We start from the raw sequence: 27987 nt of genomic DNA on the forward strand, positions 1-27987 counted from the left end.
TCACTGAATGTAACCTATCTTGTTTGCATAGATAACTAAAGTCTTACAGTAAAATAGAATACATATGATAGCGTAAAAATATCAATAATGTTAAGATCTGTTATTGTCGAACGATATTAAAACAAATAATAAAATAGTAATTATAACTGCAATAAAATTGAAATATAATATAAAATAATTTGATGAAAAATACGTAGCAGAGGAGTTATCGCATAAAACATACGATGATAAATTAAACGAATAATTTGAGACGACGTTACGTATCATATACATTACAATGAGCGTTTGTGTTTATGCAAAATTATTCAAATATTAAAAGAAATGCAAAATTATTAAAGGAAAAGTCATCCCAACAAAACAACAGTTAGCGTGAAATCTAAGATTTTATCGCTGTAATTATGGTTATACAATAATAAATGTAACAATATAAGCTCAGAAATTATTCCAATTACCTATTGTATGTAGAAAAAGGTCATAATGTGAAATTGCCAAGTTTGTAAAAATGTGGAGAAATAATAAAAACGCTGTAATATTATATTAACCGTGGAAATTAAGTTCCTATCTTTTAAAAATATAACAGCGGAATATTCTTACGCGTTAATGTAACATAATAAAGCATTTATCGTAGTTTGTTAAATTTTTGTATATTCATATTATATATAAGTATAATACAACTGATCCGAACGAAAGACAAACATATGTTATATCTTGTTTATCGAATGTAATGTTCACGCTTCCAGAAACACGCGGTTTTCAAAAAAATTGCGAGACGAATGGTACAGTGTCGGTTAATACTCAGTCGAGAAGAATGAAAACGCGTTAGAGAACGCACTGATGCATCAAATCGTGAAACAATTTTTCCAGATAGGCTTTTTCCTTCTTTTTTCTCGTTTGCAAATGTTGACGCGCTACTTGGTACGTGGAATTAGATAAGAAACTGTCCGATATAACGTGTCATAGTCATAGCCTAATAACTTACCATCAAGAAAATTCGCACGAATCCTTGCGTGTTATTGAGTTTCGCCGATAAATCATTCTGCTAGAAAGTTTAATCACTTTGAGGTAATAAATGCGACAAAACACTGCATAAATGCCGAGTAAAACAAATATTAATGATGAACCTTAAATAATAAATGGATAATGAAATTTTCATAAAAAGTCTGAAACTAAAGCTGTTGGCCTTTTATTCTTTTTCCATTGTAGTAGAATGTACAGGATGTTTTATCAGTGATAGTACAATTGAGCGATTCTACCTTTATTACAAAGTAATACAATTTATCGTTATCGTCACTTAATACTATACTTTTCAGTATCCATTACAATAAATATAAACGTGTTATACAAATATTTAAAGTAAATTTTTGATCGAAAATGTCAAAATTCCATGTCTTTCATTTACTTTTTCGTACAAGATCGCCTTTCTATTTGACCATACATATTTGAATTATGGGAAAGGATGGATATTAAATCGTATAATCCAATCGACAGACGTTTAAAGTAATTCACTTTATATTTTACGCGTATCTTATTATCATCTATTATTAGCATCTCATTTCGCATGAAACAAGGCGAATACAGTTATGGAAAATACGCAGAAAAAACAGAGGAAAATCGAGCGAAAAGAAGAGTAACGATAGATAGAACCGCAGAACACTATTTACTTCATTCATTGCTGTAATCCATAGCTAATTATGAAAATTTAATCGCCTAGATGATATATCCTACGAAACACAAAAGTGTGAAAGGTATATACCAACTGTGTTAATATATGCGAGTATCTTTTAAATCCGATGAATTCTGGTGTCTAGAGAGATAATAACATTTATAAAATTCTACGATAATCTACGATATATTTAAAGCGTATACTTGTGTGACAGCGAAACTATAAATTTACATAAATATTCGCGGTCTGACTATAACCACGTTTACGTTATTATGCACACAGTTAGGTTGGGATTATGAGGTCAAAATAGTGGATAAAAAACATGATAAAAAATCTTTTACGTAACTTTTTAACTATAGAACAATCTTCGATATCTTTACTTGAAAATGTTTTGATCGTGTAAATGTGAAATGTCGTGTAACAAGGAAAACTAAAATTGTTATTTGAAGGGATTCGGCTGTTTCATATTAATCGGATAAATCTCGGTATCAATCGAACGAAGGAACGAACGAACGGGCGATCGGATAAAGTTAGCAGACGCAAGCGGAAGGAGTAACGGATCATTGTGAGAGGCAACGTAGTAAGGAAGAAAAAACGGAGAAAAGGAGGGGGCACCAACGTGGTTCCTGTGGCCGTGTAGCAGCGAGTAGCGAGGAGCGAGCATCAGCCGAAGACAGAAGCAGCACCGCGTGCCCTGTTCTTCGCTTGCCAATCCTGTCTGTATCGTTTCGAATGTACAGTACCGGAGTACCGGTTAGACAACCACACCGTGGCTAAGTGCTGTGAACTTACTTCCGACAGGGATTTTAAGCTGGTCCTTTTTTTCTACGATTGACACGCAACTGGTTTCAAATTCCGCGTCCCTGATCATGTTCGCCTGAGTCTTCTTCGCGAACCACGGGGACTTCTGTCACTCTGCAAATCGATCTTCAATCAATGATTCGGGTAAGCAACATCTTAAAATGTTTATCGACATACAAATATTTTATGGTTAAGTGTACATACATCACTATAACAGGAATGCTTGGCATAAAAGTGATCGTTCGATACGAATGCCTTATTCGATCGATAATTGGTCGAATTTGGATTTCAATTGGTGTTACTCTACCGCGTATTTTGAACCATTTTCAACCTAATCGAGTTTTTCTATTTTTAGCAAATTTCAGTTTGAAAGAAATATGAAAGATTCGTTTGGTTAAAACATTAGGTCTTAGTCGTATGATATTAGAATATTACGTAGTTTTAATACATGTCTTTTAGATCCTACGTTTTTCCTAAATAGTGAGCAATATATATTATATACATACATGTATATATGTAACTGAACAATCGAGACGTTAAATCAATTACCGTGATAGTCCTGCCCCAGAATATGATCTTAAAATAATGCGAATTCTCTCATGATACACATACTGGTTTCTTACTATTGCATTATGTACAAGGCTCCAAGAATTCATCCACTTTACGTTATTTGTAATTCTTATAGGCGTATCACTCGCAATCGTAACGTTTTCATTAATTGCAATAATCGTCTAAATGTTATAGCATGATGAATGCGTCGAAGGAGCGCTTTGCACGCTACGTACATAACATGTATCTTGCATTCATTCGCAAACGCGTCAATTAAAATCAAGCTACAAGCTGAAACGATTCGTAGATTTGTTCATGCCATAAAGCGTAAACTATGAAAATATTAAAACTGCAATTTTAAAGCCTTTTCATGTCGATCATCATTATTTATAAGAAACATTTTGGTCTCTGATAAGCAACGGAATCAATCGATAATAGATACGGATAGATCTTTAGGATTATGATCGATAAACCAATTTTTGTTTTATCGAACAGCAGATTTAAAAAAAATATTCGACATTTAACATAAATATAAATTAAATTAAATATTGTACGATGATAAATATGGAATCGAGTAATACGATCGAATTTTAGAAATATGTAATTGTTTATCACAAGGAAAATAAATTACATTTAAAATGCGTATTTAGGTGTTCTAATAAGCAAGTGAGTTTAATTAAAATATTCGAAACTCGAGTACCCGAGTGTTATTACCTTGGAAGTACATGCTAAAAAGTAGAACAGAGAGATTTATCGATCTATCAGTCTTGTAAATATTAACATCTTTGGTACGAGCCTCGACTACATTACTCGACAGCCGCCAAATATGTCCCTACGACCGAGCCTCGACTAAAGTCAACAATACAATACGCTACGGCTACGCATCGCTCTTGCTCGCAACCGTTAAATGACACTACGCGGCAGTCGAGCGCCACACTATATCGTAGAGGTCAGCAGTTATGATAAATCTGTGATACAATCGAATCGTAGGATTAGTAATCGATAAAGTGAATTGTCTTTACACTATATATTGGGGTATGTAAGCATCCAGTATAATATATATATTCGATTGTATCACAGATCTACATATATATGCGATATTATAAACTGGAACGATAAAAGATCATTCACCAAAGAAACAAACAACGTGTCAGATCGTTCAAATCGTATTTCTTATAAATATTTATCAAAGTATTAAATGATCAAGACATATCGCATTATGTATTGTGTATTGATTTCTACATGCAAAAATTAAATATGGTGGTACGTAGTCAGAAAATAGGCATGCACATAAGTAAGTATGTACCTTGAACGCGATCGCAAACAAAAGGTCAAGAACGATCTTTGCCAGTTATATTTAAAATAAGCAAATATCGGAGATATTCAGAGAAAGGTAGAAAGACTGGGCAAGTTACTATAGAGTGCTTCTGATACCCACGTGCATTACAGAAATGGCAATAACCAATGGAACCAGTTATAAATCGGCTGGAACGTTAATGCAGGCCTTTGTGAATCGCGAAAGAGAAGCTTTTCAACCACGCCCACATGCGAAACTCGTTCATTCCCGATCCTATTATTTTCTGCTATTTCCATCGAAAAGGAAAGACAAATTCGGAAAAATGAAAAAGAAAAAATAATTTCAAAAGGAAAATTTAACATTCACATAGAATTTCTTTCAATCTGGGAATGGAAAAATGATATTCACACGCTCGTAACTTTCCATAATTTGTTCGAATTATATTTTGATGTCATTTTACCATTCGCAGCCTGAGAGAAATTTCATTATAGAAAAATTATGAATATCGAAATTTACTTCCAGCCATGGTACATATACAATTCTCTATGTACAATTGTTTACCTTCTTTGTATACGAGTTCGTTACGCGACATTTTATTTTTAAGACTGATATTAACACACCAACGAGCACAGAAATACTATTAAATACACGCATGTGCACCAGTTGGTTAGTTCTGTAATTATAGAACTAATCAAATATCGTAGTACATAACACTTATTAGCCTTAAGTAATACGAGAAATATTGATAAATTATAAACATAATAATAAGATACAAATAAATATTCCTTATATATGTATGTATGTATATACGATGTGTGTGTGTGTGACGTTTCAATACTTTATAAAGCATTCCGTACGAAATAAATATTTACGGGCAATTATTTATTGCTTTTATTATATTTTGTTCTTCGATAGAAGTAATCAAATATATAACGATAAAAAATTGCAATGATCGATATTATATAGTGTGTTTACTACGTCAGGATTCATTTACTGTCAGGAATGCATTAGTAAAAATTTCACATCGAGTGAGTGAGTGACTACTTACAAAATAAGCAACGCTATCGGAGAAATGAATGGTCATTTACGTGGAACGATGACCGGTACATTTTGCCTCTCTATAAGAACGTGACAGTTGATCGCTGATTACGTGAAAATTATTACAGGAAACAAACGTCCAAGCTATGCTTATAAGGACTAAGGAAATTATTATGTAAAAGAAAGTACAGGAGCCGTACTGATCCATTTATTGAATGATTTCATTAGTGTTTGAGTATCGCAAAGGTATATTTGATACACTTCACTGCCTTTCTTTGCCATCCGCACTTTCACGCGAAATTATTTCAATAATAATTCGAAAGTTATCTTTATCGGATCTATTTTATAACTAATAATAAAATAAGATTCAATATGCGATTTTTGAATCTTCCTTTTTTAGAATTATATCATGGTATAGTATATAACATAGATAAGGATGTAGTATAAAGAATTCAGTGTAGTCTTATATGTTTTCCATATCGGGTCGGTTAAATACAAAGAAATATTCTGCTATCATTTTACTGTTATATTTACACAGAAAGGATCACGTAACATTCTGTGACACTCAACATATAAAAAAAGAAAATGATGAATTCGTCGCTACACGCCACAATGTTGCATTCTATTACGTTAATTTTCTTTTTTTTCTTTTCGTGCGCATCGTTGCATTCAGGAAATGCATTTCCACTTCCTCTACGATCGATACCAACATCTAAACTAGATCTTCGCATGATTTATAAAATAGGATGTTGAAACGTTGCGTAAATCTCACAATCTGGGTCAGTCAAACAAATTAATAAAATCATTGAAACTTAAATAGAAACGTAAGAGCAGTATCGCTGATCTGTGTTCACGGATTATAAATCCATCGAGTACCTTTCTTAATTCTGCAGCTAGCAGCTGCGTTAAATTAATACGAAATATTCATACTGTTTCGTAATAGAAAAGTCACTTTCGCAGCAGAATTTCTTTCGCTAGCAGGTTTCCATCTAATTGTCGTTAATTACACTGTCATTTGGTGGAGGAACTGACAAGGAGGAAAGCATGTGTTTTTTCACATTATTCAGTTTAATTTTGCGAACTGCAAGAACATTTTATATCGAGCTTAAATTACACGAATAAAATGAAATTAAATTAAATTATGTGTCTTTAGATATCACAAGGTGACAGAAAAATTGGAAAATATCGCGATCTTTTCGTGTATTCCTATAAAGTTTCTATGTTTTCACGTTCAACAATCGCTATTATTTGAAATATATTGCTTTTAACGGAGCAAAAGGTGTTGCCTGTTTAAAATTATCATAATCGATTAAATTTTATTCTTAACACGAATAATGTAATTAACTTCGAGTTAATTCGCTACATTGATACAATTTTTGCTTTGCTAGTTTTATACAATAGAATATAACATTAGATAGAATTGGTAGCTTGGAGATTTATTTTTAGTAACGTTATATTACACTTGGCAAGAAGGGAAAGAGACAATCTAGAAACTAAGATCAATGATCTGCGAAACGATCGTTCAGCTCTGAATCTTCCTGTGGATCGTCGTCTTTTCAACGCGGTTTGACTTTCTTCCGCAGTTAATTATATAGCTTCCACACTACTTTCCTTGGTTGTTAGTGCAATTGTTGTCCATCACATAATTACATTCCATTTCCATCCGTACCGCAGATTACTTTTTCATATTCCACATCTATTAACGTTAAAATTACCGACCGGTAATATGTATCTAACTATATTATACGTAAACGATTTTAATTAAAGTAATATAAGAAAAATATAAACAAATATTTCTCGTAGTTTTGTTGTCGACATTCAAATTACAAATACGAGAAAGAAATGCCTGAATTGCAATACTTATAATTACCACACCGCTTGTTTATGTATCTAGAAAAAGAACTCGTTCATCTCAACTTGCATTTCATACGTTCACGATAGTTGTACCAGCGGTTGCGCATGTTTTTTTTATTAATGATATATTCCAGCAAAGTAGTAACAAAAATCAAATATCTTTTTTTATATAACAGTTTTCATGTTGGTTTCTTATAAAACGTAACACCAACATACGATACACACAGGTAGATTATCTTAATACTTAGAACATCTTTCATATTTTTCCTTTCCGGTTGTCACTATTCTTTTCATCCTAGCTACCGTAACGTGACACCACATACTTCTGTACCACTCTTCTACATCCTACATGGAGGAAAAAGCAACCGAGATATAAACTAGCAACGGATTCAAGTTAATTAGATTCTGAAGTTTATAAATACGTAGACGATAATGGATTACATTCACTACAAAAAGGAACTGAATTATAAAAATAAATCGGATAAGGAAGCATAACGAGAGTTTCCTGAGATCTATTCATCATGAGTCTATCCATGAATACATTCCCTGACGTTGTTCGGCCTACACATCCAAATGATCGTGGGTGTTTCATTTCCATAGAAAGGAATCGCGATTGCATTCATCGAAGATTTTCAGTCATTAGAAGACCAGTGTAATTATCGACGCGACTCGTTCCGTAGGAAGTGTATTGCACAATTTACACTTTGCGATGAGTCTGATCCATTCAACTATCCAGTCAGAACTATGTCTGTCCCATCAGTCCGCCAACGTTGCAATTGAATTTTCCCGGCACGCTGGACGCGCGTAATAGAGCGGTACTTCGTGGTTCGTTTGGAAATTTCGATCGTTAAAAGAAATTGTTACTCGTCTGCCTTCCGTTCACCGTCTTAAAGGAGTCTTTTTTCAACCGAGCAATGGCTCGTTGAATCGCTATTGCCAGGTTTTCTAGGCGGTCTGATTATCACTATGGCAAAGCGCTGTTAAAAGCTACCTACCAATAATTTCATAACGCCGCGCCGTGCCACGTCGTTTTTATGAATCTTTCTTCCACGCAGAATGTTTTTTCTAGATAAGTAGAATGGGTGAAAGTGTTGTTTAAAACATATGGAACGATTAAGGAAAAGAAGTTATAAATTTTACTGAAATATTCAAAACAGTTTCGTACGATATTTGCGCTAGTTGCATACTGATTTGAATCTATTAACCGAGAAAGACGAATTAATTCGTCGTTCGGATTCTTTATTCAGAGACTCTCCATGTCTTTACGTGCCTACCTGGTTGGTAAGTAATATCAAAATTTGAACTAACTATTCGGTTTATTAAGATACTTATAAAATTGTAAATTCTAACTGCGAAGACTCGTATACTTTCTAAGAAACGCAAGCTTAAATTTTACTATATATGTAGAGTCGCTGTCGTCCGAAATTAGAACATGCAATTTCAGTAAGGTAATTCAATGAAGTGTATCGTGTATCGATGTCGTGTTTCTCCTCCAATAACATTTGAAAACCGGTAAACCGTGAATCGAGGATCTGATAACACGTCTAGGAATCAGTATCGTGACTAGATTGTATGTATGTGTAGTATCCTTACCGATTTTTAAAGATCGAGATTTGCTACAAGTATCACTTGAATTTTATAGGAGCTGCTAAATAAGGAATTTGTATTTATATTGTTAATTAATATAATTTCGAATGTTCATTCGAAAGTAGAGATGCAATACGATGAAATTTAAAATCGGAATATTTTTCAACAATCTTGTAAATATTCTGACTTCATGAGAATTCTTGCATTTTACATCACGGGCAGCTAACCGACGCGACGAATACAATAGGAAGTACGTTATGTGAATTCGTCAAGCACGAGATTTCCGACCGGAAAATTACCGCGAGAAACTAAATATCAAACTTCCTGGATAAATAATGCTAATAATTAATCGTAATACTTGCAAATTTTCTCGCTTTCAACGATGTTAATTGCGCCGAATTAGACTTTTTATTAAAGCGAGTTTCTTTCTCAGGCACAACTTATATTAAAAGTGTAACATTTGACGTAAAATAAGAGTAACGGAGATTTAACCTACCAAGCGGAAGAAATAACCAACTATATTACTTTTTATTTCGTTTCTTCATATGTAGCGGATGGAAATAGTATTAAGTGGTATTTGTTCAATAATTCACATTCCTCCTACGGCTGATTAATAAGAAAACTATAATGGTCGTGTTCGAGCGTAGCGAGTATGGAAGCAAATAGTGGTCAAAGGTTGGAAAGTAGGGCTTCGCATTATTGTGGAATTAGCACACTTTTACGGAGTCACCGATGGCACCGACACGACGCAAATTCAATGCATCTTTTAAAACGCTGTGCACGTATGTTTTTTCAACAGTCACGTAATGATGATTTAGATGAAGTAATCTATTACTTTTTATGCGTAACATACTGAATTCACCGATGAATCGCCAATTTCAAAACAACTTTACAGAAATTAAAACGAATTATTGCAAGCAAAATATGTACTCTTTATCAGATAATAAGCACATACGGTGTAATTTGTGAAAAAATAGCTCATCTTCACAGTTGTTTGTTCGGGTACTCGGAATTTATTACTATAAAATCTCTGCTAACTTGAAATCATACGAATAATAGAGAAATGGACACCATCGTTGAGGGAATGTTTCTCACAAGAATCTGTAATAAGAACAACAACGGTTTCGACTGGCCACAAACTTCCATTCATACATGGTTTAAAATATCGTAAATTCAATTGCGATCCTTAGTAACGTGACACGTACGATTCGTGAGATGGATTGCGGAAATGTGAAAAGCAAAATACGAAAAAAAATCGCAGCATGTTTGGCCGATTCATGCTGACCGCGATTTTTAACCATTCACGTTCTTATCGAGGTATAGTCGACGTAATTCTTCGCGAGAATATGATTCCCTAGAAATGTAGTCCTCGAAGAAGAAACAAAACGGAGGAAAGAGAAAAAAGATGATGGTAAAAATGTGTCGTTCGTTGTTCGATGACGATTGTCATGGTGAAATGATCGCGAGGCAGACCGATAATTTCAATGTTCACCAGTACACGCTCCGTCGAAACGAATATTTCGCGGTTACCGGAATTAATATCGCAGTTCCATTCTACACCGACAAACAACGCAGTATCGATATCGAGGAAGCACGATCCAATTTTATGTCGCGATGAACGATAAAAAAATATCAAACCACATAAAAAGGGCTTTATGCGGAAAGCGAAGTCGGTCACGGATTAGTTTGCGGAATCGTCGGGTGTTAGACCGTTGCCGCAGAGAAATTTTGCAGTTGATTTACACTGTCGCGCCGCTTAGCTGGATAATAAATGATACCGACCACGATCGTAGCTTGTCGTATATCGTTATTCTAACCTGTCAATGGTTAAAGACAGGCTAACTTGTCATACGAATTCGCGTCGATCCTTTAAAGTTTATAATTTATTTACATAGGGTTCTCTAGCGCGTTTAACGTGCCGTTTCTCTTACAAATATGTATATTTTCATCCGAGGTATTTAAATACAAATTGTTACGCCGCAAGTACGAGTTTCTATTTCGCCTATCAAAAGCATACGAGAGTAGTCGATGAATCATTCGTTCAATTATAATATAATCGATAGGTAATTTTATTTTATTTGATTTTTTACTAATTTCTTCTTAAAACGTGTATCCATGTGACGATAGACATCATCGATCCATCAATGACATGCATTATATACTGTTCCCCGTCATAGTGTGCAGCAAATCATCCTATAACACAAAATGGGACAAATATACTCCAAACACATATTCCATTGAGAAAATAAATAAATTATTAAAAGAGAATACCTAGATAAACAACAAGATAGGGTGCTTTCGTGATAAAAAGTAAAAGAGAATCGATAATCTGCAGCTCTTTACGTAATTGCAGCAACCAGCTAGCTTCCCGTCAAATTATTGTACGGTACGGTAAATAGCTGAATTTTACGAACTACGATAATAAGCTATTATAATAAATATCATAGAATATTCCTGGCTTATTGTGCAAACTAGAACGCAAGTTTTCTTAAACAATGTACAATTATGTATATGTCTATACGAGATCGTGGGATCTGTAACTCCTTTGAAAAAGAGATCACATTTGAAACAATTAACGCAGATATCTAGTTCACAGTGGTATTGTTTAGAGTGGTACGTGGTTTAAACATTACGCAGCAGCAGTATAACCATTGATAGCATGCACTGTACCGTTACACCGTCACGCTGAAAGGATTAAGACAGCGGAACTGTGTATATGATTGGAAAAGCCTCTGACCTTTCACTTCATCTAGTTTGTCATTCGAAAGATGTTTAAGTCTAATATTACTGAATAGTGTAAAAATAACAAGTTCCTCTGTCCAATAATTTTTGTTCTAATTAATTATCTAATATATTACCCCTACAACACACGACCTCTGACCTTTCACTTCATCTAGTTTGTCATTCGAAAGATGTTTAAGTCTAATATTACTGAATGGTGTAAAAATAACAAGTTCCTCTGTCCAATAATTTTTGTTCTAATTAATTATCTAATATATTACTCCTACAACACACGACATTGGTTTATATATTCAAAGAATTAGAGAATTTCTGTGCTGTCCAGACAATGTGTTGAAAGTATTCAAAATTGAAATTCATGTTCTATATAAATTGCTCCTATAAACTAGTAACAAAAATGTTAACAGGTTTCGCAATTGACATAAAACACGAATGATTTACAAGGATTTTTAAGTACTTCCTATCTTGTACAGATTTACGTACAATTACAGTTAACTTTCGTCACTCCGTTTTATGTTTTATTCAATTTATTTCATTATAAATGTCACTGTATCCCATATAGCGTCTATAATTACCAAATACCAATAGAACGTTTCATCATAGGAAACCACGTAAATTGCAACGAAGTAACCCTGACGAAAATGCAACATAATTGAAATTGATAGTCGTTAATAATGAAGTTTTCGTAGCCAATAACATGGTTGTAACTGAGAAGCCACGATGTTCGTGATTTGACCGGCTTATACACCACATTAGGCGTAGTCAAGTATTGTCCAAGTATAGTTGGTATTGTCAAGTATAGTTGAATATCATGATGTAGCTCGAAGAGACATTACTTTACAGTTGGGGTGACTCTAAGCCAATTTCACGTCGGGTTTCTTCGCTCTAATACCCCTATCGTACCACGTGACTTCCCTCATGGCAAATGACCATTGTTTAGCAGTGATACCATGCTCGAAGGTATCGATACCAACAATACCATCATCGTAAAATGCGATGGCAAATCGTTTGTCTTGTCAAAGAAACGAGATCATAATCGAGAACAATAAGTATGATCGATGGTACGAAATTGGCACTACTTTCGAAATGGATAGGAAAGAGATGTTCGCAGAAGAGAAATCATCGATCTGTGAAATTGACAGGATTCTCATATTCTAGGTCGAAGACACTGATCGCCAACTTTTTTTAGCAACTGCTGTTCTTTCGGATAAATGTTCAAAATTGGATCCGATATTTGAACAAAAGAAATTTCGAACAATGTACGTAAGTAGTATCTATACCTTCAGGAAGAATGAAGTTGAATTTGGTTGTATGCGATCGTTAAACAAAGCTTTTATGGAACGGCGGTACATTTGCTTCGTTTATAGAAGATATAAACGCCTTTTAACGTATTTCTTTCCTTTAAAAAACCGACATGACTTGTCATGTAAAATGTAAAGAAGTTTGAAAAATTTTGAAATTTCAGTAGAATTTTATTAAATTTTAAATAAAGGAGAGGCAAAGAGAGAAAGGAAGAGTGCAACAAAGTGTATTCTTTAAACAGAAGCAACCGATAAAGTTGCAAAAGACTACATATTTTTAAAGGAATTCAAGAATTATGAGAATAGATTATATGTAGGTGTAAATGTAAAGGGATTATGTAAAATTATAAATTATCAAATTTTACGATATACATATAGGTAATATATACATATAGTTAAAAGAATGGTTCTTACAACTTAGCACGGATTTACATTTAATTGGGCAATTCGGTGTTTAAAATGCATAACGTAATTTCACGAACAAATTATTCCGTAAATGCCAAACGCAAACAGAGATCGGATGCGTTTGACACACTTCACGTGTCTTGAACGTCACTTTGAACGTGACTGTAGATGGCCAATGGCGATGCACGATAATTAGCACCTGATCAGGCATATGCTTACATATGCAGTTACTAAAACCTGCATGCTCGTTTAAAATATTACGAAATTATTTGTATACTTTGACCTGCTCTTACATTTACATCTCAAATCAATATAGACATTCTAATTGTACGTTAGCTTTCCTTTTTGGAAAGAATTATATTTTACAAATCTTTATAATTACTCCATTTAGTTTGTTCGCAATGTTCGTTCGGCATGTACATATTCGAGAACACGAAATATTGCATTTCTCTTGTGTATAATTTTGCCATAATTTTTCCATAGAATTCATCGAATTTTTCCAACTGGATTATTAAACTGATTAATCTATTTCTTAATCTATATATGATAATCTCTTAATCTATCATTGTATCATTGACTACACACTTGACACCCGTGATCTATAAATGTCCTGTTTAATTTAGTGTCATAAAATGTCATTCGAAACCACGAGTGAGTGGCTTTGATCCTTAGATGGCTTCATCCAATGGCATAAGTTACTTATTATCATATCTTGGATTTATATATGCAGAAGCAGGAAACAGCTTTTCATTATCAATTAATTAGACTCAATCTCGTTTTACGCATGTCCTTGCAATAAGCGATACAAAAACAATAAAATTACGTAACGATGTTGTTTAACATAATTTCGAAAATGAAAATAGACGAAATCCGACAATCAGGTATATGAATTTATTCTGATCGAAACAAATGATATCGGTGAAAAAATAACAGTTTTCCTATTAGTACCTTTTTTATTACGTATTGGTGGTTACGTGAAACAAGACTAAAATATCTATTTATCTACTTATATAAAAACCATGCACGGTGCATATCAGATTCATAATGCATATACGTAAGCATGTTCAAACTATTATGGAATTAATATCAGAAATCAAAATGACAGAGGAGCACGTGGCGTGGTCTTCTTACGAGACCTATTTCTGAGAGTGAGCACAAGTGCGCCGGTCCTACCGAGCCTGATCCTATTAAGGAGTTAACAGGTATCTGGTTAGAAGACGAACAACCCAGTCGTATTTCACACCTGGTCAAGTTAACAGTGTCTATTGATAATCACTGGCGCATCATTTAATTATTTAGGGCCTTAAATAAGGCATTCAGAATTTTAAAATATCCAGCGTAAACAACGATTACCAAAATGGGTGATATAATTGGTCAGTAAGAATTCACGTCAAGGAAAAATTTTGGCGAACAATATAGAAAGTGCAGTGGAACAATTGTTGGTAAATTCGATAAGGGAGAGAAAGTGTTCTATACTTTGAACTCAGTGAAATTTTATTAGTCTATAAAACAATAGAGCTGCATAATCGTCGATTATTATCTATTGTTATAGGTGCCTTAACCAAAGAAATTTATATTAATTTAATTGTGAATTCAAACTCGCGTATGTTTCGAAACAACTGAAATTTTTCTATCTGTTTCATTCATGTAACTAGTTGGCAATGCGTAAATTCGATTACCATAAGAGAATATGTTATATAATTAACTACGCTGATATATATAAATCTTCATTGTAATATATCTATTTTGACAAGACTACATATTCATTTGATTTCTAAAGCTTCGGTAAAAATCAATCTTTCAATATTATTAATACTAAATAAATTTACTTCTTCGATGATCACACTTTATCTTGTTTCATCTATTTGCTCTTTTGTAGTATTACAAGATAAAATGTGACTTATTTTCAATAACATTTTATCTATCTCTTCTATGGAAAGATTTAGTTCCAAGAAATGTTTTTATTGCCCTATACTTACACGGTATAGCAGTGACAACATTTCTCTTCGTGGTTCACCGCAACTTTCTAAGACTCGAACAAGGAATCATCTCGTATAAAACTACCGATAAATGCAGCACGTTATGTTATTAACTTCATTCACGATTTATCATTCATATATTCATACACGATTTGAGTGTACCATACTCATTACATCCCGATAGAATTGAAATTTATATTCGTAATAATAATTGAAGGCATTAACGTAATAAAGATATTAATATAATTTTTATGCATTATTATCAATGTGTATTATTAATAATAAGATGGTAAAATTAACTAATTTTTTAATTTAATTTATTAACTAACTTAATATTACTAATTAATGTAATTTAATTTACAAATTAACTAATTTTACTTGTACAAATAAAATGTAGAAATATAATTCCCTGTTTCAGAAATGACCGGTGGAGGGACCAATATGGCGTACCACGGTCTGAGTCAGCACGTAAATTTTGACGTGATACCAGATCCTAGAGATCGCTTCGTCTTGGAAGAATTAATCGGAGAAGGAACCTATGGAGAAGTTTACAGCGCGTATTGCAACGAATCTGGCAATAAAGTTGCAATTAAAATTTTGGAGAACGTCGCCGACAATATCGAGGAAATCGAAGAAGAGTATCTGGTGCTGAGAGACTTAAGCCACCATCCTAATATTCCTCTCTTTCATGGCTTGTTCTTAAAAAGAGCTAAACCTGCTCAAGAAGAGGATCAATTATGGTTCGTCATGGAGGTATCGTTGCACTAATTTTCGTCTTATAATGTAAACAGGAAAGCGTAACGAATATACAGTCGAATACATCAATATCGTTACCTAATTAAACGTTGTTTGATACCGCTTTGAAATTTCCAAAAAAAAAAATTCACATGAGTTATTATAAAACGTTCCGATTGTAGTTATGCACCGGAGGGTCGGTGACCGATCTCGTTCAAGGCCTGAAAAAAAAAGGAAGGCGCCTAACGGACGACCAAATAGGTTACATCCTCGCAGAGACGGTGGAGGCACTAATTTATTTACATAGCAATCATTGCATGCACCGTGACGTTAAGGGACATAATATTTTGCTTACCGAAGATGCACACGTTAAACTGGTTGATTTTGGCGTGTCTTCGCATCTCGTTGCTACCCTCGCCAGAAAAAATACCTCGGTTGGCACACCGTACTGGATGGCACCTGAGGTAAATTCCAAAATTCTTTCTTCAACGTTAAGTCATCTTTCGATTATCAAAAATTTCAATCGTCTTATCAAAATACGACATTAATCAATGTGAAATCTTACAAATTACGAATAGGTGATAGCTTGCGAACAACAACTTGATTCTTCTTACGATTCTCGATGCGACGTTTGGTCAGTTGGAATCACGGCAATCGAACTAGCAGAGGGCGATCCACCCCTATCTGAACTGCACCCTATGAGGGCACTCTTTCAAATCCCCAGAAATCCACCACCGTCCCTCAAGAATCCAGATATCCATTCTCCAGAGTTGGTCGACTTCATCACGGAATGTTTGGTGAAAGATCTCGAGCACAGGCCCTTTGCCAGCGAACTAAAAGAGCATCCTTTATTGATGAATATCGAGTCGAACGCAGAAAAGATTAGAAACGAACTGCAAGAGGAGATCCGACGTCAAAGAGCTGATGGAAAAGTTCATAGACAGCCCGAAGTAACGACCAAACACGGCAAATTGAAGACCGATCGGAAAGCTAGGCCAGAAAAAATGTACATGGACGACCTGGCTGCTTTGGACATGTTATCGGAGGATGCAATCGTCGATCAGTTACAACACAGATATGAACAAACTCAGATATATACTTATATCGGAGATATACTTGTAGCTGTTAACCCTTTCACAAATTTGGGACTGTATACAGGCATCGTAAGTATCATCAAACTCTATTTATCGAAATTTCTTAAGTTTCAAGTTATTTATGCAGGAACAAAAAAGATACAAAGGCCAGGCAAGATCGGACAATCCACCTCACATTTTCGCCGTCGCTGATGCTGCGTATCAAGCATTGCTACATCAACGACAAAATCAAGCAATTGTAATTAGCGGGGAGTCAGGAGCAGGAAAAACGGAAAGTGCGAATTTGCTGCTGAAACAATTGGTTTACCTCAGCAAAGCTCCTAATCGTAATTTGGAAGAAAGAATTCTTCAGATAAATCCGATAATGGAAGCTTTCGGTAATGCGACTACTGGGATTAACGCAAATTCATCGAGATTTGGCAAATATCTTGACTTAACCATGACTAAAGGTGGTAAAGTCACTGGTGCCAGAATATACGTATATTTGTTAGAGCAATCTCGCGTTGTAGCTCAAGCTGAGTAAGTTTCTGTATATCATGTATTTATCGATATGTACATTGTACGTTGAAGCTATGTAATAATTTGAACATTCTGATCTCGTTGATTCACACAGAGGTGAACGCAATTTCCATATATTTTACTACATGTACGATGGTCTGGAGGCAGACAATCGTCTTTCAGAATTCTATCTGGATTCGAACCTTCGGAAGCATCATCGATATTTGACAGATCAAAGTCAAACATCTCAAACGCATATCGATAAATTTCAACAACTAAAAGTCGGTTTTAAATTACTGGGATTTCAAGATAGCGAAGTGGACATAGTATATCGTATTCTGGCTGCGATACTTCATCTCGGTGATATCGAGTTTGGTGAAGTAGCCAGCGAGGATAATACCGATAACAAAAGCCGCGTGATTGATACAACACCTTTACACAGAGGTAATATTACCAATAAATTTATCTCTTCTAAATTATCGTTTCTTTCGTTTTCGTTCCTTTTCTTCTTACTTTTTTCTCTCGCGAAGAAGTACTCTTTCGAAGAAGAATTTATGAAATTTATAAACTTCGAAACACATTTCAGTTTCGCAATTACTCGGTGTGGAAGAAAATGATCTTTTGGAAGCATTGACATCAAATTCCGTTATGACCAGGGGAGAAACAATTACGCGTAACAATACGGTAGCCGAAGCGTGTGCGGCTAGAGACGCGATGGCGAAAGGATTGTATGGTCGATTGTTTGACTGGATGGTCAATCAAATCAACTGTTTACTATGTTTCAATCGTTCACCGAACTACGAACCGCTGGCGATCGGTCTGCTGGATATATTTGGTTTCGAAAATTTCCCGAGGAACTCCTTCGAGCAACTCTGCATCAACATCGCCAACGAACAGATACAATATTACTTCAATCAGCATATTTTCACCTGGGAACAACAAGAATATATGGCGGAAGGAATACCGGTAGATTTGGTCGAGTTCTCTGACAACAGACCCGTTTTAGATATGTTACTCAGCAAACCTATGGGACTTTTGGCTTTATTAGACGAAGAAAGTCGATTTCCCAGAGCCACCAATAAATCCCTAATCGGTACGAATCTCCAATTTTTTGTTTTTCGATAAAAGTAATGCATTCCATAATTATTGTACATATATTACAGAGAAATTTCACAACAATATCAAGTCTAAGTTCTACGTAAGGCCAAAATCGGACGCAGTTTGTTTTGCAGTCCATCATTTTGCGGGTCGCGTAGTTTACCAAGCAGAAGGTTTCCTAGAAAAGAACAGGAATTTCCTACCTCCTGAAGTAATCCAGCTGATCAGGCAATCTCAGTACGATATGGTCCGTTTCTTGTTCCAATGTCCGATCACGAAAACTGGCAACTTGTATTCGGCTGTTCACGAGACTGATTCAAAAAAATTGTCACAGTCGAATCAGAATACAAAGGTATTTAGGTTTAGCTACTCGATTAAACTATACAGGCTTGACAACGCTGACAACTCGAAAACAACGCCGTCGCAGCGATGATCTTACAGATTGAAAATTGCTGGAAATTTCGTTTAAATGAAAATTTGTTTGTAAATTGCATTAGGAACGGTACTCCAGTCGGGGATTGGCGTCACAATCCAGAGCTCAACAAACCGTAGCAACTTACTTCCGTTACTCCCTTATGGATTTACTCCAAAAGATGGTATCTGGGTCGCCACAGTTCGTACGATGCATAAAACCGAACGACTCTAAGAGCCCACGATTCTTCGATAAAGAGAAAGTCGTGAAACAATTGAGATATACCGGGGTCTTGGAGACAATAAGAATCAGACAAAATGGATTTTCGCATAGAATATCGTTCAACGAATTTCTAAAAAGGTACTCCTATCAATTTCGAAATATTAATCCAATCAAAGTTCATAGATCAGTCTTTATTAAATATTAAAAATTAAACGGGCTGTTTTAAATATTTTTGATTTAAAAATTATGTATGTTTCAGATATTGTTTCTTAGCATTTGGATACGACGAACGTGTGGTAGCGAATCGTGACAATTGCCGTCTCTTTCTGATCCGTTTGAAAATGGACGGATGGGCATTGGGCAGAACAAAAGTTTTTTTGAAATACTATCATGTCGAGTTCCTTTCGAAGATGTACGAGGAACAGCTGAAGAAAATCATTATGGTTCAATCGTGTGTTCGTCGATGGCTCGCTAGAATCAGATTTAAAAAGCAGAAATGGCAATTCGCCGTGTCTGTTGTGACACTACAACGTCATATTCGTGGCTGGTTATCGCGGAAGCACTTCTTAGAGGAAATGAGGAAGAAACAAGAAGAGGAAGAAGCAACTGTTCTACAAAAAATGCATGGTATATGAGTTTCCTTCTTTGCTTTTTTTTGTTTTGTTTTTTTGTTTTTTTGAGATTTCTCTCGGGGAATAAAATTCACAACATACATTATACATTGAAAAGAATATAAAACGAATCGATTTAATATGTTTCACAGAGGAACAGAAAGAGAAGGTGGAGATTGAGAAGCAGACAGAAGAAGACGAGGAGGATGAAACTACGAAAGAAGAGTTGAAGGAAGATGATGCTGCAGCTATCATACAAAGTCGTAAGATTAATCCTGATAAAAGCATAAATTTACGTTGAATTTCATAGAAATTAATGTAACAAATTCTTTTTGTCGTTAGATTTCAGAGGATACACAATTCGCAAACGCTTTGGACCTGAACTGGAAGAACGTTTCAAGAAGATCTTGAACAACTACGATGATAAATTTGAGGCACATAAAGCGTTACTGCGCGAAGGTTTAAAGAACGAAGAAGCAGCGTTTATAGTCCAACGGTGGTATAAAAAGGAAAAAGTGAAAAAAAGGAAACCTCCGACAAAAGATCTGGTACATCATAAATTAAGGCAAGCTGATCTTATACAATTTTCTCAAAACGTGAGTAAACGAAATTTTAGATAAAAACTTTGATTCCACTTACGCATAATGTTTCATTTATTCCAACGGTGTCGAAGGTTCATATGAAAAATCAAGAAGTGCACAAGAATCTACGTCACAATAAGCCAGGAGTCCGATTAAACGAGATAGAAGAACCGCCACCGGATTATGTTCGACCCGAAGGATTCAACATGGTGCAGCCGATCATGCAATATCGAAGTGGCAATCAAGTGGATGGAGAAGAAACGATCAAATACTACCGTGACTTGAAGGATGAGATGAGCAGGTAAATAGACATAATGCACTGACGCGATCGATTATTCATTCTCATTTTCTTCGAGCGAATGAGAAATTCGAATGCTCAATTTTCCAATGCTTTTGGCACTCGCATCGGAAGTGGTTCGGACTTCGAAGAAGAAGAAGTTGGCTGGGACTTACCGTTGATACAGCTAGAAAATGACCTTCACCCATTGACGAGGTACATTCGTAGATACCAGGAAGATTTTATCAAATTATTATCTACCTCGCACTACACCTGTAGATATTTGTAAAATCTTCTTCGACCTTTTTTCGAATATCATAGTACTAGGCAGTAGAGATCTACATTAACATCGTCACTGAAGATCCCATAATCTTTTATCGAAAATCCTATTCTATCCTAGAATACAGAATATCCTCTTAAAGCACTTGGGCCATAAATTCACTAAAATATTCAAAATAAACGGGCTATTTGTATTATCCTTATACCATGAATCTTATTGTTAGTTACACTGAAAATGTGTCCCTTGCCAACACATCTACAAAGCGAACAAACAGTTTCGAACTTTAGCAAGGTTTTAGCGTATCCTACTATCAAAGAACTGTGTACTATACCTATGTAAAACAGTGACGTAGAAAGCAGGAACGCATGTTGCGCATGAAAATTATTGCTTTATTTCTAATCTCAGGAGTCGAATTGGGCAGATTCTGGAAGTGAATACCGAGAGGAGAGAACGTTTGGAAGCTCAGGGAGACTTTGCGATAGCTTCGGAACAACAACTTTCGGATATATGGCACAAAGCTTTGAGAAATCCGAGCGAGGATCAGCAACAAGAGAACTCGGGCAGAGTGGGGTAAAGTCAAACTTTCTCAATTAGACGTTTATTGTCTTCTTGTCTAAGCTTAAGTTTTCCATCTAAAATGGAAACACTCCCCCTCAAACAGACAGTTATCATTACGTTCGTTTCTTTACTTGTCAAACTCACAATACATTGTTCTTGTAAATAGGCAGTATCGTTGAATTAATCATTGTACGATAGCAATCGAGTTTTACTAATCTTTCGTTGTGTTTCTGTACCTTGCCAGAGGTATCATGGCAAACTTCCAGGTAAAACTATAAACTTATGCCATCCGTAGTATGTATCATACCTGTCTCAGAGATTTAATTTCATTTAGAAATCGTTTTAGGGTAGATTTTATGTAAATATCAGAGAAAACCAACTTATCTTACACACGTATCTAGTGATGGGATCTGAGACACTTTGAATCAGTTCGAACAGGATACGAAGCTTAAAAGTCTTGAAATCCTTGATAAATAATTGATCGTCTTGGAAATCTTGAAAGTCTTGATCGTTTTCGATGTCTTGAAAGTCTTAGGGCCCGCGATAGGGTTTGATAACGTGATGTGACTCAACGTATACTGAACGTAGAAAGTATTCTACACACTTTAAAACGGAATAACTGTTTGAAAATTGGGCCAGACGACTTGATCTCTTTTGAGGAGTTAGAAGGATTAGTTTACTAAATGACGCGCAAAAAATTGTAAAAAAGTTGCAATTGGTCGAAATTACGTAGAAAACAGTAATGAAAATTTCAACAACATATATTGAACCCACCCACTGTATATTGCAGTTATGTATAATAGTAATGTAGACGCGGATAACAAACGTGCATGATCGACCAACGTGTTACATGAGACTGCAGTGATGAGTATTCATGTCTTACTGCTTTTTTATTATTTTGATTCAAATAGTATCATTGACATAAAATATTAAAGAAATTCCAGAAAATGTGAGTTATCATAAATACATTTATTTATGTTACTCGTTTCTATAGCTTGCAATACAGATTACGAATACTGATACAAACCTGGCGAATGCGAGGAAAAACATATAACGAACTAGGAAAAGTTTTTCAAATTTAGAACAAAAATTATGACAGAAATAAGTTTATTGCATATACATTAGTTATTAGCTATTAGATAAAAAAATCGTATTGATGAAATTGATATAGTATCGTATATAATACAAAAGATAATATAATATAATATATGGTATAAAGTAGCAATTATATTTTAAGGTGAATAAGTTAATAATTATAAATAATAATAATAATGCTTCGTAATTACGTATATCGAACGGAACACGCCTCGCCGATTTCAATGAACTCCAAATATGTCATTAGGCACATGTTATGATCAGTTTCACTTATTCATATGTAGCGACTTATTCGTTGTTTATTCATATAACTGCCGCTCGGCTTTAGTTTTCGAGATATTTATATAAATAAATATTCTTAAAACTTTTAGTTTAATGTAAGTTTATGTACGGATATGATTATATTTATATTATACGTTCGTGCTGCGATGGGTTTATACTACCCCTCGGACTTCAATTTTTAAACACATGGAAATAAAAGAGAAACTTAGCTTATCTATTTGAAAGCATGTGCTTCGGTAAATGACAGACTTTCCTTATGTTCACTAATATTAATGGAACTAATAGACTTTCTAATTGATCAAAAAGTGATTCAGGATAAAATAATATAGCTCGAAATATTTCTAATTAGTATAAAGAATAGTTTACCATAAAAATGTATGTAACGGTTACATACCGTTGTTTATGTTTGTTTGGATGTTGTTTGTTTGGAATGTTTTTTATGGATTTTTTCATCCAAATCTAAAATCAAAGTATCAAAGAAAGAAAGTTTGTCATTTACTAAAATAATGCTCTCTAGTAGCTATGCTGAGATTCTTATTTACTTGTATTTAGAAAGAGAAACGTGAGGTCATATTTAAGTAAAAAGTTCAGCAAGAATATTATATGAATATATCGAAAACTACAACTAAGATAAAACTTCAGTAAAGTTAACTCATCTCCGATTTCGATAATTTTGAAATATATTGTAAGCTTATTGCCGGTAATAGACATTGAATTCTGCTTCTAGTTGCGCGTCACTGTGACAGTGTATGTGTCAGTTTGGTTGCCGACCGCTGACCGCTTATCTTCTGTTTATAAACGAAGATCGGCCGAGCTTAAAGGTCTCGTACACAATTACATCTCGTACACAATTACACAAGAAGCATCTGTTATAATTTAGCTCGATTAAAAGTGAATACAATCAATGTATCGTGTTTGAATTAGACTTTTCAATTCGGCGTTGCCTCGCAGCGACTAAATTGAAAAGTCTAACCCAAACCCAATACATTGATATTCACTTTTAATTGAGTTCTAAGTTACAAGAGACAATTCTTGCAACCTCGCATATATAGTTATCACGGGGTCTTCAAACTCGTCCGACTCTCATTTATAAATAGAAGATAAGCGGCAACCAACACTGACGCGTACGCTACTGCAGGCGCACAACCACAAACAGAATTCACTGTAGTGGTATCGACAGATTTTTGCGAATATCTTGGGAACTAAGCGAGACTGCCGATCATACGTATAGGAAAAAATTGTTCAGAATCACGCTCCCATTACATATTAAAAAATCATCGAAATCGGAAAGTTTCAGTTTTACTTGTATATTTACCGTTTCATATTCTGCATATACTTTATTTAGTTGTAAAAAAAGTAATTCCGATCCATTCCCAATTTAATAACTATCCATCAAAAATACAACCTTCTCTTAAATCTAGTTGCTTAGCAAAAGACAAGTATTCCAAATGCAAAATTTATCGAACATACCAAAATATAAATTAATTTTAAAAATCGAGACACGTTGGAATTTAAGATACGAAATATTTAATGGATTATTATAATAAATACAAGCAATGACATCAACACTATCTTCTTTCCCCCATTTCCTTCGATTTACTAACTAGAAATGAGCGAAATACATTAGCTAAAACTTTGCTTATGTTACAACCATTTCTTTCTTTCATCATAGAATTCAATACTGGATCCGATATCTCGATTTCTAAAGTTATTATAGCCATGAAGCAATTACACACTTGTCTTAAATTGAATGGTTAGAATCTTTCAGTCATAAAATTAAAACAACAAATATCTCAAGAGGAATTTATGTTTAGTGAAACTGCTGAAGGAGCAAAGACATATATTTTTTTTTTAATCTTTGTTTATTATTTCCAGGTTTTTTACATATTTTTTTTACATGATTTTTTTCCAGAATAAACGCTGAATTCTGGTTGTAGGATGTTTCAGGCAAAAGTACCGATACGCGACGGTACGACATAGCCATGCATTATTACATTTTTTTTCTTTTTTTTTTTTAAGATTATTATTGTAACTTAAATTTAAACCGCTGTTGCGCTGTGCTTATGTGCGATATTTTAATTTATGTCCTGAAAGCCTGGTCGCAAAAACAGGACAGTTCGTTAGCCTATTTGGGAAGGGATGGGAGAGGGTAGACTGGGAGGGGAGGGGTGGATGGAGCAAAGACATTAGTCATAGATCAGATTTCAGATGTAGCTGATATTGAAAGTACCTCGTTTGAGATAAACACTGATAATCCTTAATAATATTCCACCTACATCTTAATAATACATCACTATGAACGTCTTGTGACAACGAAGTAATATGATAAAATTTGATTAGTGAAGATTCTATAACGGAAAGTTGTGTTAATAGATATTCAGATCTGTGGCGGCACTCGATGACAAATACCGTCACTCGACACTAACTATTAACGGGTAACGGCAGCGCAGTAGTTTGCGCCTTAGGTTACAAACGTTTCGGGACCCGGGTTTCGAATCCCGCGCTCCCGTGGTTCGATTTTTCTTCCACGTATCTAAATTAGAAGAATAATAGCAGTACCCCAGCAACGACATCTACAGCCAGCAACTCTCTACTACAATTATCACGGCCAATACAGTTACATCTCAGATCCATTACAACATTGGAAAAATAAAATATCCAAATATCCCAAATAGATCATAATTCCTGCCTTCGAAAAATTTCTTTCGCGTGGCATTAATATGGCAAAACAAGACAAAATTGCTTTTGCTAATTAGCAAATTTTGTCTTGTTTTGCCACATTAATGCCACGCGATAGAGATTTTTCGAAGGCAGGAATTATGATCTATAGCAAACAAAACATTAAAACATGCCACTTTGAATACAATTTTAATATTAAATAAATATTATTATTTATAATTATAAACTTATTTAACTTTAAATATAATTATTACTTTATACCATATATAGTATATTACATTGTGGATTACATAATATTACATTAACTTTAAATACGATTTTGTTATTAAACAATTAATATATATATAAACAATAAACCTATCATTTTCATAAATTTTCTCCCAAATTTGAGAAATTTCTATATCAACACTCGTAATATGTACCGCAAGCTACAAACTATAGAAACGAGTAACAAATAAATGATGATAACTCAATATTCCTGAATTTTTTATAATATTTTATGTCAATGAACTTTGAACCAAAGTAATCAAAAAGTGGTAAGATACTGAATACTCATCACGCTATCAAACACGCTAAAACACGCTAAAACGACCAGGATATACCAAAATTCAAGACTTAAGACTCCAGACTTATCAAGATTATCAACAGCTTTAAGCTTCGAATCACGTTCGAAGTTATTCGAATTTTTTGCTATATATATATATGTACAGATTCGATGCGATTCGAAGTATATCAGACCTCACAGATGATGTATCTTTTTCTTCATTTAATACACTTTTGACTAACATACTTTAGTTACTTTAAATTATGTAATTTATAAAAACAAAAACTTATTTTCTGATGCATACATTCTAATTAAAATATAAGAGAGATCGTAAAAAGCTGTACAAAAAAATAAAACATGTACGATCGAAGAAATATTTAAAAAATAAATACTTTATCCGACATTTCCATAAAATTTTTATCATTCGAATTAAAAGATGTCTATACTATTTCTGAAGTACATATTCCGATACCGTAGATCATTATTTATCTTCATTCTTTGAGTTTCATTTACAAATCGGTAGTTTTGAAATCGATAACGAAAGATCGATATTTTAGGCGATCTTCGATTTAAAGCGATTCTTTTGTTTACAGTACAAGGACTAATCACGCGGCTGGCAAAGACTTGCGGTTCCCTGAAAGATATCCGCGCTGTAAACAACCTACAGTCGACTCTTCGAATATCAACCATTCAAATGGCCTACGATTCAAATACATCGACAGATACAACGGTGTAAATGACCGTCAACAATCTATCAGTGGTCAGCAGTGTATCGTCAATGGATATCATGCTGCAAATGCTCATCAGAACCTGTTTAAGGGAGGTTCTAATTTTCCAATGGGACGATCGGCATTTGTTAACGGGCACGTTCCTCTAAATAATTATCACGGCCTCGCGAGCGGACACGAAACCACAATCAATAACCATTCAAACTCGGTTAATGAACATTCATCGGCAAACAATTTGGTCAAAGTCAGTGGATACCCACCTTGCAGTAACGGATACCGAAATATCATTAGTGGTTGTGAAAATGGTCTGTTCATAAATAAAATGGTCGTGGGAGATGATTTGATCAAACCTTCAAAATTAAACAATGGCCTTAAAAATAATATAAATGGTCGTGTAAAGGAGATACAGCCTACGAAAGAAAATGACAACTTAAGTAAACATCGATCACCTAACGTAGACAGCAAAAAGGGAATCAACCGATTGGTTAATTGTCAGAACGCCATCAATGGTCGATTAGCTGCGAGAAAAGATCTGGGTAAGGATACGTTTGGGATCCCAGCTGATCTCAGACAAATTCTCAAACCGACTGTCGTCGTTCAGAAGCGACAAGAAATCTTTAAGGTAGATTACGATCCAGAAGATATCAATGGACCGTACAATTTTCGGCAGCTATTGAAACCAGCTGAATACCTTCCTACGGAATCTTTAAGAAAAAGGAAGGGCAGCAGCTTAGCTTGCAACGGAGTTTCGGTATCAAAGGACAAGGTCACTGAAAAACACGTGAAAAGAAGAGCACCGCTCGCACCAAATCAAAATAAGCTCGTTAACGCAAAAAAATAACCTCAATGAGATGCCCGAATGTTCAAACTTTCTTAGACATGTTTTTTCAAATATTCTACGGGCACTTAGACTACCATTAGACGATGTAGAATAATTATCAATCGCATATACGAATTCCCTAAAAAATATGTTTCTAAGGAAACATAAGCACAGAAATGGCAAAAGATACTCGAAGAAGATGACAGTTAATATAACGCGATATAATATAACGTAACATAAGACAAGGTATTAATGATTCG

General features: G+C 34.5%; 1 protein-coding gene and 1 long non-coding RNA gene across 6 annotated transcripts; one reads left to right on the forward strand and one right to left on the reverse strand.

Moving 5' to 3' along the window:
* Positions 1 to 1159: 1159 nt before the first annotated feature.
* On the reverse strand, positions 1160 to 4025 carry LOC126923717 (uncharacterized). Its single transcript, XR_007713279.1, has 2 exons — positions 3728 to 4025; positions 1160 to 2578 (listed from the first exon to the last, which is right to left on the reverse strand). It is a non-coding gene; the product is annotated as an uncharacterized LOC126923717 (long non-coding RNA).
* Positions 2463 to 27928, forward strand: LOC126923696 (myosin-IIIb-like). Of its 5 annotated transcripts, XM_050737399.1 has the most exons (17): positions 14441 to 14607; positions 15632 to 15966; positions 16131 to 16412; positions 16527 to 17111; positions 17170 to 17561; positions 17656 to 17984; positions 18127 to 18633; positions 18704 to 18990; positions 19136 to 19410; positions 19532 to 19899; positions 20036 to 20146; positions 20226 to 20479; positions 20557 to 20765; positions 20877 to 20957; positions 21427 to 21591; positions 21824 to 21845; positions 26773 to 26890. In XM_050737399.1, the coding sequence occupies exons 1-17, from the start codon at positions 14592 to 14594 to the stop codon at positions 26782 to 26784; spliced, it is 4230 nt and encodes a 1409-aa protein (XP_050593356.1). In that variant the 5' UTR covers positions 14441 to 14591; the 3' UTR covers positions 26785 to 26890. The 5 variants fall into 5 exon arrangements, with proteins under 5 accessions (XP_050593354.1, XP_050593356.1, XP_050593351.1 ...); XM_050737397.1 differs by lacking the exons at positions 14441 to 14607; positions 21824 to 21845 and adding an exon at positions 2463 to 2608 and having other exon boundaries at positions 26773 to 27928; XM_050737394.1 differs by lacking the exon at positions 21824 to 21845 and having other exon boundaries at positions 26773 to 27928.
* Positions 27929 to 27987: the final 59 nt, after the last annotated feature.

This window comes from Bombus affinis, chromosome 13 (genome assembly GCF_024516045.1).
Source record: "Bombus affinis isolate iyBomAffi1 chromosome 13, iyBomAffi1.2, whole genome shotgun sequence".
Taxonomy (NCBI): domain Eukaryota; kingdom Metazoa; phylum Arthropoda; class Insecta; order Hymenoptera; family Apidae; genus Bombus; species Bombus affinis.

Excerpts from the sequence above, each read along its gene's own strand:
- LOC126923696 (XM_050737394.1), top strand. Across the intron at positions 18,991-19,135 it reads AGTCGAATCAGAATACAAAG|GAACGGTACTCCAGTCGGGG; the intron begins GTATTTAGGTTT and ends AAATTGCATTAG. Across the intron at positions 19,900-20,035 it reads TGTTCTACAAAAAATGCATG|AGGAACAGAAAGAGAAGGTG; the intron begins GTATATGAGTTT and ends TATGTTTCACAG.